The sequence below is a fragment of the Penicillium chermesinum genome, assembly GCF_028974085.1.
Source record: "Penicillium chermesinum strain IBT 19713 chromosome Unknown utg000002l:1.0-5270490.0:1.0-5274688.0, whole genome shotgun sequence".
Lineage (NCBI taxonomy): Eukaryota > Fungi > Ascomycota > Eurotiomycetes > Eurotiales > Aspergillaceae > Penicillium > Penicillium chermesinum.
The window spans coordinates 4,468,138-4,481,660 of NW_026695312.1; the positions used below are offsets into that span (position 1 = coordinate 4,468,138).

At 51.1% G+C, this 13,523-nt stretch overlaps 7 protein-coding genes across 7 annotated transcripts; 6 read left to right on the forward strand and 1 right to left on the reverse strand.

Moving 5' to 3' along the window:
- Positions 1-1,726: 1,726 nt before the first annotated feature.
- On the forward strand, positions 1,727-3,089 carry N7468_002544 (cytochrome P450; the record flags this gene model as incomplete). Its single annotated transcript, XM_058471841.1, has 4 exons — positions 1,727-1,975; positions 2,037-2,301; positions 2,379-2,522; positions 2,563-3,089. 4 exons carry the CDS (start codon positions 1,727-1,729, stop codon positions 3,087-3,089), a joined length of 1,185 nt encoding a protein of 394 aa, XP_058334982.1.
- A 34-nt stretch (positions 3,090-3,123) lies between these two features.
- On the forward strand, positions 3,124-3,480 carry N7468_002545 (cytochrome P450; the record flags this gene model as incomplete). The annotated part of the gene is made up of 1 exon (XM_058471842.1): positions 3,124-3,480. One exon carries the CDS (start codon positions 3,124-3,126, stop codon positions 3,478-3,480), a length of 357 nt encoding a protein of 118 aa, XP_058334983.1.
- Positions 3,481-3,845: 365 nt separating this feature from the next.
- Positions 3,846-4,697, forward strand: N7468_002546 (alpha/beta fold hydrolase; the record flags this gene model as incomplete). Its single annotated transcript, XM_058471843.1, has 1 exon — positions 3,846-4,697. The coding sequence occupies one exon, from the start codon at positions 3,846-3,848 to the stop codon at positions 4,695-4,697; it is 852 nt and encodes a 283-aa protein (XP_058334984.1).
- A 522-nt stretch (positions 4,698-5,219) lies between these two features.
- N7468_002547 (GTP cyclohydrolase II) lies at positions 5,220-6,412 on the forward strand (the record flags this gene model as incomplete). The annotated part of the gene is made up of 2 exons (XM_058471844.1): positions 5,220-6,329; positions 6,383-6,412. 2 exons carry the CDS (start codon positions 5,220-5,222, stop codon positions 6,410-6,412), a joined length of 1,140 nt encoding a protein of 379 aa, XP_058334985.1.
- A 678-nt stretch (positions 6,413-7,090) lies between these two features.
- Positions 7,091-8,785, forward strand: N7468_002548 (bZIP transcription factor; the record flags this gene model as incomplete). Its single annotated transcript, XM_058471845.1, has 1 exon — positions 7,091-8,785. One exon carries the CDS (start codon positions 7,091-7,093, stop codon positions 8,783-8,785), a length of 1,695 nt encoding a protein of 564 aa, XP_058334986.1.
- A 1,706-nt stretch (positions 8,786-10,491) lies between these two features.
- N7468_002549 (uncharacterized protein) lies at positions 10,492-11,677 on the forward strand (the record flags this gene model as incomplete). The annotated part of the gene is made up of 7 exons (XM_058471846.1): positions 10,492-10,543; positions 10,613-10,725; positions 10,774-10,890; positions 10,947-11,123; positions 11,177-11,186; positions 11,234-11,453; positions 11,506-11,677. 7 exons carry the CDS (start codon positions 10,492-10,494, stop codon positions 11,675-11,677), a joined length of 861 nt encoding a protein of 286 aa, XP_058334987.1.
- Positions 11,678-11,763: 86 nt separating this feature from the next.
- N7468_002550 (NAD(P)-dependent oxidoreductase) lies at positions 11,764-12,944 on the reverse strand (the record flags this gene model as incomplete). Its single annotated transcript, XM_058471847.1, has 5 exons — positions 11,764-12,022; positions 12,079-12,216; positions 12,272-12,603; positions 12,681-12,869; positions 12,927-12,944. 5 exons carry the CDS (start codon positions 12,942-12,944, stop codon positions 11,764-11,766), a joined length of 936 nt encoding a protein of 311 aa, XP_058334988.1.
- Positions 12,945-13,523: the final 579 nt, after the last annotated feature.

The following is a 13,523-nucleotide window of genomic DNA, read 5'->3' on the forward strand; positions in this document are numbered from 1 at the left end:
CCATGTGATACCAGATGTCTCGCGATGATTCGCGCAGGTTGGTCCAAAAATTTGACTAACATCTGAGTCGGCGTCGGCATACCAGCTGAGAGGCCCCCTAGCCACATGGTGTTCGCAATCTGACCTGGATGGTGGGGGGCCGTAACTAAGTGGGGGGACGAGGGGCTATGCACGCGATGCCAAACGCCCCACCGGTTCAACATGGCCCCTCCGGACAAGGCCGCCAAGGCACACAGCGCACACCTCGAGGAATTCAGCTCCAAGCCTATGTGCGTTGGGGTGCATTTCAAACCGACTGGCATTTGCATCCGGCGCTAAGGCAGCACTCGTCTTCAAACAGCTGGATTCTACGGCCTGGGTTTGTCCGGACAGCCTATCACGATCCCTGACGTCGCTATGTTGAATAGATAGATGAAGCGCCGAGGTCTGCATAGCTTTGCATAGCTCTGCATGCTAGTCGCTTGCCATGTCTCAATTTTGGCATCAACGGGAAATCACGGCCTATGCTAGGTGTTGGGAACGTATGATTGCGCGATTATACGACTTGGTACCTTGCTGGAAACAGCAAATAGCCATTGCTACTCTATACTAGTAGGTGACCTCAAAATCTTTGGAAATGTCCCAAGTCTTTCACTTCTTAGAGTAGCAGTACCGGATGGTCATGATGATTACGTGGAAATGCACTGGGGGTCTGGAATTCCTGACGGAGACATGGACCAGAGGGAGCCGGCTTTTCCCCCTTCAGATGTCAACCTTTCAGCGCATCACGTTTCAATCTTATCGCAGCTGAGTCCTGATCGTGGCCTAAGTTACTATGGATAACAAGGAGTCAGATAACCCGGATAGAACCGTTAGTACCGTTGTGCCACATCCTCGGTCCCATCTCACCAATGCCCGTCAAGAGTGGCTGCTTACTTGACCCGGGATTGGTCAATGAACACAACCGTGCAGCTGATTGTTGGAGCCTCCCGAAAGAATGGGCATTAGACAATGGGCATTATCACTAGGGTTAGAACCCATGAGGCAGGATCAGGTGCCCCAGCTGTAGTGATTCAAAGAACGGGAAGCCGCTAGTAGCTCTTGTTATACTAGAAGTATAAGTTTCTTGGGACATCCGAACTTTTCCAAACACCACTGGAACGTACTAGTAGGCATGTCCAGTACATCAATTCAGGAAGTTAGAAGCACCCGGGTAGAGCTGAATACTCGAATCAGGAAAATTAGATATTTCATTGCCCTATCATGTGCCTGGGCAGCCTGGGTATAATGGACCCAGAATGTCAAGGTATCGGGTTTGCCTAACTGCTTTCAGCTCCGATATTCCACGAGGCTTTTCGGTTTTAATTTTCAATATTCTATGTTGGCCGTCATGGGTCAAGTATTGGTGGTTTGAGGTACCTCTGGAACCTATCCCGAACCCTGCCACCTCTTGCAGCCTTGCATATAGCCAATAGAACGCATTGCATTGCCGACGCCTTTTTCTGCTGTTATTCGACCTTCCTAAAGCAAATACGAAATATTTAGAATAGGAAAAAGAACAGGAACCGAGGAGATCAAATCAGAGAAATGCAAAGTCTTATAAGAGGCTTGAAGTAAGTCCTAGGAACAGCAATCTGGCTTCTCATTCTCAGACAAACTTGCCTGTTCCGTTCTTTCCACGATTGAACAACTTCTTCCCCCGAGGATTCTTTGAACCGACATGGCTTTCAGATTTTCTTTGCCAGACATGGCGAACACAACCAATCCTTTGAACTACCCAACCTTCCATCTCACATTGAACGATGAACTTTCTGAAAGATTGATTACCATTTCACTCATGATCGGGGCAATCTGCTTCACTTCATACGTTTTGACTCGAACATGGGGGCCAAAGGTGCCCTTTTTTGGTACCAAGTCTCAATGGGAGCCCTTCGTGGTTTCGAGCTTTCGATTCCTATTCTATGCAGAGGATGTACTCCTTGAAGGTTATAGAAACGTGAGTAGAAGTTCCACGCAAACTCCTAACTATCCCTGACTCAACCCCGCTCTGAGCTTAGTGCAAAGACAAAGTCTTCCAATTTCGCCGAGCAGACCGAGATATCCTAGTTCTGCCGCCTAAGTTCGTCGATGAGATACGCAAGCTCCCGAACAATGTGGCGAGCCCTATTGTTGCCCATGCCAAGAATTTATTAGGCCCGACGACCAACATGAATATCATTCTCCAGAGTAACCTGCATACTCGTGCTCTGCAGTTGAAGTTGACGCCTAATATCAACCGTCTTGTTCCCAGCATGCAAGATGAAGCTGGACTTGCCATAGAGCGTCAGTTCGCAACATCTGAAGGTCGCCCCCCCCCTCTCAACAACCATCTAGAACAAAATACTCACCCAATGGTACAGATGACTGGGAGCCCATCAAGCCTTACTATGCACTTCTTGATGTCGTGGCCCGCGTCAGTGCCAAAACCTTTCTCGGAAAGCCACTCTGCCGTAACGAAGATTGGTTGGAAATCACAAAGAACTTCACTGAAAATGGCAAGTCTGGTTTCATGCCCCTTCAAGTTCAATACTAACTGTATCATAGCCTTCGGTGCCATCATCATATTGCGTCTGCTACCGCAATGGACTCATTGGCTGGTTAGCTGGCTTATTCCTTTCTCATACAAAGGTGCCGCTTATCTCAGGAAGGCCAAAAGCATCTTGGTACCGGAAATTGAGCGACGAGTGGAGATGAAGCGCCAAGGTACTGCGATGGGAGAAGACCTTGAAAACACACATCTATCATGGATGATCGATATCGCAACCGAAGAAGAATGTGATCCTGCTTTCCTGGCACACCTGCAAGTTGTGATGGCCCTTGCATCAATTCATACTTCGAAGATGAATGTCATCAACGTTCTATACGATCTTCTAGCTTATCCCGAATACCTCGAGCCCCTCCGAGAGGAGATCCAAGAGTTGGCCAAAGAGAAACCTTGGAAGACTTGGGGCCGACTGGAATTCGGGAGACTCCGCAAATTGGATTCTTTCATGCGAGAATCCCAACGTGTCAACCCCCCCCACTCTCCTCTCCATGCACCGGGTGGTGTCCGAGAAGACCGAGCTTTCTGACGGAACTGTTATTCCAAGAGGAGCTCACATCACCATGGCTGTCAATGCAATCCAGAATGACCCTGCCGTGACCTCGAATCCCGAGACCTTTGACGGTTTCCGTTACTACGAGCTTCGTCAACGTGAGGGTGAAGAAAACCTCCATCAGTTTGCCACAACCGAAAACCGCATTCTAAACTTTGGGCACGGGCCAAATGCCTGCCCTGGCCGTTTCTTTGCAAGCATCGAGATCAAGATTATTCTTGTGCGGTTACTGATGGACTACGAGTTTCGGTTCAAGCCCGGCCAGAAGCGCCCGCGGAATATGTACGCGCACGAATTTGTCTTCCCGAACCCCAGCACTGAGATTTTGGTCCGTCAACGTCCTGCTTCTGAGAGACTAAAGACATGAGGAAGGGGTTATTCAACCAATATCCGAAATACCAATTTTAGAAGGATGGTGGAAAGAGAACGGAAGGATGAACGCTCACGTCAGCGATCACTGACACTGCATCTTACGAACCCTGCTTATTCGCACACATTGTTTGCCAGGTTCCGGCTTCCCCTCCTGCATGACATAAGGGTCCTGCGGTCAGCCCGGAGTGGGTGAATCTTAACAACACCACATGCCTAAACACCACATGCCCAGGTAATCAGGAGAAGTATTACAAATCCACTAGCAGATCTTAGCTTAACGTCGGACAATTGTACCCTTTTAATTTGTGAAGTTCCCCCTCTTGAGATAGACTATAATTCCTTTCAGAGTATTTTATCCAAATGCAGCCCATTGTTTCTGAGAATATACTCGTCAACGGCCACCGGGTCTCTTTCGGTGTCTATGGCACAGGAGAACCTGTAGTCTTGATACACGGGACTCCATCCTCGTCCCTCATTTGGCGTAACATCGTTCCCAGACTCACCAAAGCCGGATACAAAGTTCACTTGTTCGACCAACTGGGCTATGGAGTATCCGAGCGACCGTGGGATCCAAGCGTCGACACATCAATGTCAGCTCAAGTACCCATACTCGAGGCACTCTTAGAGCACTGGGGCATTGACACGTTTCATCTAGTCGCCCATGACATTGGCGGCGGTATTGCCCAGCGATTTGGTGTATTTCACCCGCAACGACTCCGCTCCTTGACCCTTATCGACGTGGTCAGCTATGACAGCTACCCTTCCAAGCGGACCAAGGAGCAAATGGAAGCTGGCCTCCAAACCCTCTACGATAGACCCGCTGAAGAGCATCGGGCTCATTTCAAGGACTGGCTTCTTTCCGCCGTGCATGACAAACAGAAGTTTGCCGAGAGTAGCCTGGGCACGTTTGTGGATTACATTTCTGGGCCTATTGGACAGGGGAGTCTATTCCAACACCAGGTGCGACACTACGACCCCGTCCACACGATGGAGATTGCCGATCGTCTGGGGCAGCTTGGGAACGTCCCCGTCAAATTGATCTGGGGCGCGAATGATGCGTGGCAGGTGGTGGACTGGGCTCACAAGCTGAAGCAGGCGATTCCTGGATCCGACTTAGAGATCATTGACGACTGTGGTCACTTCTCGCTGGAGGATCAGCCCGAGAAGATAGCAGATGCCCTAGTCCCTTTCCTTGATCGCTGTGAAATCTAAATGATTATCCGAAGCTCTCTCGATGGTTGTTAGTTATCAATGGTCTCGGAGTAAGGTTAGGTAAAAGCATTGCCGATGTACGAAATAATATGGCATCTGCATGAGATGGGTATGTGCCAGGCTTTGATCAGACGTGGGACCTCAGGATCAGGCCAAGATAGTATCGTCAGACGATCTAGATCAGATAAAGTGACAGGTGCGGCAAACTTGGCAAAAGCTCGTCGACGCTGCTGATTTAACTATACTCCATGTGAGCATGCAGGGGCCCTGCGGGGTCCCGCGTGGAAGATGCTAGAGTAAGCGTTGACGTGCGATGACTCAGCCCCCTCATGCACACCAGCTCCGAGGCCGCTCGGGTATCGTAATGGCGATGATTGTCGCCGCTCAACTCTGCTTTTTGCACAATTACTTGATCTGGATGCCTCCCTTGTGATATTTCTCTTTCGGACCTCGTCATATAGTTAGCGCCCCGAGGATTTCTCTCTTATTCCCCGTTTCTTCCGAGAACCGTCACCCGTCGCAATGACGGATCTACCAGCGCACGCTTCTCCCAAACTCGAGCCACAAGCCGCTCCCTCTGACCGACCAGAAGATCAATCCGACAATGTGAGCTCAACTAGTGGTACCGCAACTGGCGGGCAAACCCCAGCTCTCCCGGAGTCGCTCCTGTCACCGGCGTTCACCCCACCCGCCACGCCAGGTGGCACTTTAAACCTAGACACCAATCCCACCAAAAGACTACATCAGACCCAGGCGGCCAGTCTGCGACATTTAGAAGACCCACCGAAGAAAGCTCCCAAACTCCTCCCTGAGCTCCCTCATGTCGAATGCATTGTCCGCGCCCGCATCCCAACGACCACCGGGGCAGAGATGTTCCTACACCTTTACCATAACGACCTAGATAATAAAGAGCACCTGGCAATTGTCTTCGGAAACACTATTCGCAGCCGGAGCTTGGATCGTGCGCGGCCGGGCGAGACCGAGATGGACCGCATGATCCGGGGTGCATACGTGGGGAAATTGCACCCGGGGCGGGTAAGCAGTCGGTTCGACGATGAGAAGCCCTCGCCGTCTGAGACCCAGAAGAAGGTCGAGCCGCCGCTCGTGCGCATTCACTCGGAGTGCTATACGGGAGAGACGGCGTGGTCAGCGCGGTGCGATTGCGGCGAACAATTAGACGAGGCCGCGCGATTGATGTCGTTTCCCGTCGAGGACTTGTCGGCGGACGCACCACTAGAGGCGCAATCCCTGAAGTCCGATTCTGCTGGAGGCGTGATTGTCTATCTTCGGCAAGAGGGTCGAGGTATCGGGCTCGGAGAGAAGCTGAAGGCGTACAATCTTCAGGATCTTGGGTCAGATACGGTTGAGGCCAACCTTCTGCTACGACACCCTGCGGATGCCAGAAGCTATGGGCTGGCCACGGCCATTCTGGTAGATCTGGGCTGCGGTGCCGACATGAACCCTGATGGAATCCGGCTGCTTACCAACAACCCAGACAAAGTGCGGGCTATTGAGGGGCCGAACCGTGAAGTCATGGTAAAGGAAAGGGTACCGATGATTCCACTAGCATGGAGGACTCACGGTGAACGAGGAATTAAGAGCTCGGAGATCGAAGGCTACTTGCAAACCAAGGTCAGTGGGCTATGTTTCACCTTGCAGCTTCCCAGGCGCTAACTTCGACACAGATCTCCAAGATGGGCCACATGATTCAATAATGCCCTCGGGCTTCTTTATTCTGTCTTTTATTTGTATACTGGGGGCTCCTTGCGAAGCACACATGCACTACGAGCCCTCGATGTGGCCGTTCTTTTGTCTGCTGTGCATATCATTCTCCGGGCGCACTGTACATGATCACGATTCGAGTTTGGCAGCTTTCCCCACCCCGCCCTTATTCCATTTCCCACCAGTTCTTTATTCTTTTCTGTTTGCATGGATATCCCATCGGAAATGCGCCAGCATAGTTCATGATACTTAAGCCTCAAATTTGGAGGTAAAAAAATGGAGTTTTAGGTTACCTTGGCGGTACTTGTGGAGCTCTCCGTTATGGCAGGAATTCCCTTCGTAGATCTCGATGATGGCATGACTTGCGACCGCAATCTCGCCTAGACTTTTCTCCACCCTCTGGAATGGCACCCATACCCCAGATTGATTCCGCAATGGGCTGAGAAAAGCCGGGGTCGTCGACCGCTCAACCTTGCATATCCAAACTTTCGCACCCGTGTGAACTTTTAAAAGGTTCCCTTCAGCTTGACCCACCGCCAGCCCATGCTGCGCAATCTACAAGCCCCAAACGCTACTCGTTCAGTCTCAACATACCCCTTCTGAAGAACTTCCCCCACCCCTCCTTCCCCGTCCTTGAATGGATCTGAGCCATCGCTCGCGTGCGTGAGGCCATGGCCACCGGTACTCCCACTCCTGGGAGTGATTATGCGGCGTCGCCACCGCTTGAAACCGGCGCCGGCGGTCGCTCACTGTCGACACCGGGCGCAAAGCCAAACAATTCGCCCATCGAATCGCGCGCAAACTCTCTAGGTCCCGACTCCGTGGATTGTCAGGATGGCACTGGTTCAGCAACTGTGGGACGGAAGCGCAAGCTGAATAGCACGTCGGCTCGCGGCGTGGCCAATCTCACCCCGGATCAATTGGCGAAGAAACGGGCGAACGATCGTCAAGCCCAACGCGCGATCCGGGAGCGCACGAAGGGGCATATAGAGGCGCTGGAGCAGCAGGTGCGGGTTCTCTCCTCACAGAAACCTTTCCTCGACCTTCAAGCTGCGCTGCAGCAGAATGAGCGAGTGCGGGCGGAGAACAAGGAGCTGCGTCAGGGACTACAAGCAGCAATGGACATCATACGGCCATTGTTAGCCCGACCAGAGATTCCTGGTACGCTCGGGATTATGGAATTTCTGAGATTTATGATGTGTTCTAACAAATATCCAGAACTACCAACCTATCTCACTCAAACGAAGCCCGTACCACCCACCGATACTCCTCCCCTCCCCTCTGCCGAGACATCTACGCCTGCACCTGCCACCCAGTCTTTCGATAAACCATCCGCCGACTCGCCTGCAAGCCTTGATACACCGTCGCCCACACGCTCCACATCTGCGCCGACTAGTCGCCGTAATAGCAGTAATGGAGGTCCCCAGGCATCCTCTGTCCGATTGGCACTTGCCCAGAACATCGCTCATGGCTTGGATTTTGGCATAGAAGAGAAGCTCGGCTTCAACTTCCTTCTAGACCCCTCACAGAACGTTCCCAAGGTTGACCGGCTTCATCGCAATAGCTTAGAGCAGGCACGCACCGCCCAAGCGACTACTGCTTCTCCTTTATACCCCGCCCCGACAACCTGCCCAAACGGACAGCCGTTACCTGGACAGCCACTGCCTGCATATGCAACTCCAGTCAAAAATATCCCGCCCACCTGCCCCCTCGACAGCATCCTACTAGACTTTTTACATAACCGGCAGCGTGAAGCCGCGCAAGGAATCCCCCGACAAAAGCTCGTCGGTCCGCCATATCCAAGCGTGTCATCCCTGCTGAATCCCGAGAAGAGCGCCGGCTCCCACCCTGTGTCGAAAGTGTTCACTGACATCTTGCGCACATTCCCCGATATCTCATCGCTGCCAGACCAGGTTGCCATCCTCTATGTCATGTTCCTCCTCATGCGTTGGCAGATCTACCCGACCCAAGAGAACTACGACCGGCTGCCGGATTGGCTTACGCCGCGAGCCACTCAACTCCTCCAGCCCCATCCTGCATGGATCGATTACTTACCCTTCCCTCGGATGCGGGATCGCCTCGTGGCCTCATACCAGGACTACCCGTTCGAAAACTGGTTTATCCCCTTTACCCGCGGGCTATCGGTCAACTGGCCCTACGAAGATACAGACTGCCTGCTCGTCGCCGGGGACTCAGACGAGTTCCTCATCAATCCGGTCTTCGAGCGGCATTTGCGCAACCTGTCCAATTGGTCTTTAGGGCCCTTGTTCGCAGAGTGTTATCCCGGCCTTGTGGACACCACTGTCATTAGACCAGATAAAGGGCTTTCGAAACGAAACGGCTCGACGCCTAATCGGACTGTGTAAATCAGTACGCGTCCCTCTAATTATCTTACCATCTTTCTTTATCTTCGGTCTTCGACACCTGGTCAAGATCCTTGCGCCTTTATGTCATCTTCTCTTCTTCCTCGTGTCTTTCTAGCGGTTCAAATTGGCTCTGGGTGGTGTGGCTGTAGACTATGGTGTTTCCATGTTTTGCAAAACTATCTTAATAGAAGTTTGCATCTTGTGAAAAAAATTTGTCGAATTTTTTTTTTTCGGACTTAATCTCGTACGTGAAGAATCTTGGAGATTGATCTTCTCCGCCCCAGGATTTGGGAATGTGGATGAAGTAGATGTGGAAGCGTAGTGACTGACGCAGAGGCAGGTGGCTCGAGTGCCAGCCCGCTTTCGAACTTGGCAAGTGGTGTGAAGAAAGCTGATGACGACAGCATCTTTCTTTACAAAGCCTACATTCTAGGTCTGAACGCGAGCGAAGACGTCCTGACGCCGTAAAGAGTAAGGGGTTTTGGCTCGCGATCTTCCGGACTTCTCGCTTTGGGAAACTAGAATTGATGACCTGTTGACGGAAGATGGGTCGTCCTTGTTCATCATTACGGTCCAGCCGGGTCACAGATCTTTGGCACAGGTGACCCTCCTTAGTGAAAGCCACCTCGAACTGCTTCCGGATTTTGACCCTGCACTTGATGACCTCGATGGGTTCAGTTTCCTCCAGATCGTAAGCTCCCCAGACATCCTCAGGCATATCTTTCAGGTTCTGAGACAGAGCCTCCTTTTCTAGGTGAGTCCAACGGCAGCGGGATCTATCGTCCCCCGCAGTCTGTCACCTGTGAAACGATTATATGAGAGATGTCTGGAGGAAGGGTGAGGGTTGTCCACGATTGGCAGAATAGAGATCTGAGTGGGACGTTGCCACTGTGAGGTGGCTAAAGTTGTTCACCGAGAATTTTTTAAGAGGAACTCGTCTGTTGGCTTCGTTGTCTTCTATACTGCGCATGGTTTTGGCTCGTGGGGTCCCCGATACAGAGATAATTATGAAGGATTTGAGCATTTACTTTAATTGAGATGTCTTGGCTCCTAAGCCTCCACGGAACCAGTTATAATTATAGGTGTAGTTTATAGTTTATTATCAAGTTCTACATGGTTCTTGTTTAAAATCAACGGCACCATTTCATTGGTCTCCTGATGTTTCTAATGATTAACCTACAATACTACTTCTGTAGTTGACGATACTGCTAATGTATCATAAACTCCATCTTAAGGCACCCAATAGCTCTCAGAAGATAAGGACTTGAGATCTCACCTTGCTTGATCAGCTGAATAGCATCTGGTTCTTGCGTATTACCTCAAAAGTATAAAAAGTGGATCGTTGTCGGAACCGATGCTAATCCCCGCTAAAGACCGCCTGTGTCCGATCACCATATCTGCACAGAACAGCCCTGAAGCTTATATAGGGCTGCCAAACGTCAAATTTTTTCAGTGTTTTTCTCTTCCCTCCATCAACACGAAGAAGAAATGCCTCGCATACTCGTTACTGGTGCCGGCGGCTACATGCAAGTGGAACCTGAATACTTCCCAACCTACAGCACTAACTAGCACATAGCGGGGGCTCTATTGTCGCAGATCTCCGGAAAATAGACTATGACTTGCTTAAAGCATGTGAGATATATGCCGCTGTGCGTTCGAAGGAGCAAGCCGAGAGTTTGGCAAGATTGGGGACTAGCGTAGTGCAAATGGATCTTCGCGCTCGAGAGAATGTTGTCGAATACGTTGTCTCGAAGGACAGTTCGTACAGCCCTGCTCTTGAGTGTATCCGTGAAGACAAATTATGATCTAACGCAGCTGATGATATAGTTGACACTATTGTTCACACTGCAACCTGCATTGATAAAGAGGCAGTATCGAACCTCATCATCGGTCTCGAGAAACGACGCCAAGCCACCGGGAAAGAGTCGCACTATGTACACGTAAGTGATCATGCTTGCACGAGCGCACTCCCTTCTGACTGAAGCTAGACGTCCGGTTTGTCGGCATTCGACGAAGTAACTGGTTGGCCTTTTGGTCCGACCAAGGACAGTGATGCCGTGTACGAGATGGAGAAACAGACCGAAGATGCCTACATTGTCAGACACGTAAGTGAACCCATGTCAAGCAGTCCCATCTCCCTCTAATGGCTTCCTTTGTCTAGGTGGACACGTACGTCATTGATCAATGCGAAGCTGCCGGCGTGAAGGGGTACCTTGTATTCCCTCCTACTATCCACGGCCGAGGGAGCGGCGCGTGGAACCAACTCTCTCCACAGATGCCAGCTATTGTCCGAGCAAGTATTGAGTTCAAGAAAGTGCACAAATTTGCCGAGGAGCGAGTATGTCGCGACAACACGTAAAACGGAATCACAGTTACTGACCCTCATTTCAGGACGTCCCTTGTCTCATATATCCGATGTGACTGCTTTCTATGCTTTGCTTGTCGAAGCAATTCTTGATGGAAAGGACATCCCGTCCGGACGGGATGGCTATTACTTCATTGAGTCATACACGCTCTCCTGGTGGGATATTCTCGGCGGATTAGCACAGGTTCTATATGCCCGAGGTCTGGTGTCGACGCCAGCCACCGAAGTCTGGCCCTCAGATGAGATGGTGGCCCAGGCAATGGATGTTCCGGTAAAATTCGCTTACAGCATTTGGAACCCTGGGTGAGTGGCCTCTTGAGCACGACATCATGTACCTACTGACATCAGCTTGCAGTAACTTGAAAATTATCTGTGATCGTAAGAATATTTTGGGGTGGGAGCCAGCTTGGAGCAAGGAGAAGTTCCTGGGCACTTTGAACAGTGAAGTGGACGATTTTCTGGAGCTGGGAATGCCCAAAAGCAGTCTGCTTAGTTCGTTGAAACCAGGACACAACAATGGCAAATGAGCGGTGTCTCTATTAATGCTGCAACATTCTATGATGATTTCCTTACCTTACTCGAAGTTCTAAATGTCCTATATCCTTCTTACAGATCAACCCTGTCGGCTCTTCGCATTCCAAAATTCAAGACCGGCCTTTTGCCGCAATACGCCATACATAGAGCTACTGTCCAGACATTCGCCTGCGTAGTCTCGTGCAGCCTCCATGTTCTCTCGAGCTACCTCGAGACCGGGGAGCTTGACGCCCGCTGCTTCTGCCATAGTCATGGCGTGTTTGGCATCTTTAATTGCAAGGGATACACCAAACCCGGGACGGGAATCCAAGGGTGGAGCGTAGGCACCCGTAGTCAACCTGTCCATGTATTAGAACCGGCTTATCGGCGCAGACATCCAAGGTTGCAATATTACCGTTTCGAATATCCTCCAGCGACTGCACCAAAAGCCTCTCCAATCAGCTCTTCCATGGGCCCTGTGCCTAAGCCGGTCTTCTCAGCGAAAACCTGAGATTCGCCCACTGCCTCCATCATATTGACCGTAATAATGTTGCTATTACAAGTTCAGTAGTCTGTCTCGAAATCAATGCTGTGATCGAGAGGCTCACCCGGCAATCTTGAGCAACGAGGCCTTGGCTGCATCCTCACCACACTCAATGACCTTCCGTCCCATGACATCCTGAATCAATGGTTTGACGACATCGGTGGCACTCTTCGGGCCACCGATAGCGAAGACAAGCTTCCCATCAACTGCGATGGGGTTTCCTCCAAACACAGGCGCTGAAAGAAAGGAAGCTCCGGGGGCCTTCAGCTGAGCAACAGCAGATGTCACCGTGTCCGGATGAACAGTGGAGCAGTCTACGAAGACCTTATCAGCGAGCGAGTGCCCAGAGTTCACCGCAGAAGAAAGTAAAGTCTGCAAGACCGAGTCATTTGCAACCTGAATCATGTATTAGCAATGCTTGTATGTCCCCCTTGAAAGCTCCATGCGGAGGCCATAAGCTAGGGGGTGCTCACCATAGTGAAAATGATACCGCAGCGAGACACAAGCTTCTCGAAGCTTGTCTCGGGAATGCCACCCAGGCTCTGCAACGGGGCTCCGCGGGACATGGTGCGATTTGAATAAAGCAGGTTGAGAGCCTTCTTGGACGCGAGGTGTCGCTGCAGGTTGCTCGCCATGGCGAGACCCATGGAGCCGAGGCCATACTAGAGAAGCATTAATCCGAGCTTCCTCAAATTCCAAGGCGACTTCGTTGAACTCACCCAGCCGATTTGAGTCATGGTGTTTTCGAATGTGGTATTCCGGCGAGGGTCTGAAAAGGGATCTGCCCTTGCCGATCTGAGCTTTGCTAGGGACCTGACTTTGGATTACTTGAATGAAGATGGAGCGATCTGGGATGGCAGAGTTTAAACCCCCCTGGTGGAGCTTGGTTTGTCGGGAGCTTTCCCGAGGAAATCGGTGTCGGCCGATAAGGGGCCCTGGTCGTTCAAAGAGAATTAATTGGTGATTCTTATCGGATGGAGGCTGCTGAAGACGCTTGCCAGGAATATCCGTATTCACCCTTGATAACTACGTGAGACGACCTCTGCTCCGTCGTCTTTCGGGCATTTGATTTGACAGCAGATTGGGCCAATCAGAGTAAAGCCAACATTGAAGGTACTTTGTGATAGTACCGAGCCTATGAGTGTGCTTTGGAAGAGACAAATATCTCCAGCTAGTCGGTATATCGGCAGGCTAGTGGGCTGTTTACCATAGACCGTGAGTACTCGCAGTCCTACGCTGTAAAAGTGCTCGCGGTACTATTTACCTACCCAAGTAGATGGATGCCTAAGCATGTCCAGAGACCATGACATCTTGTC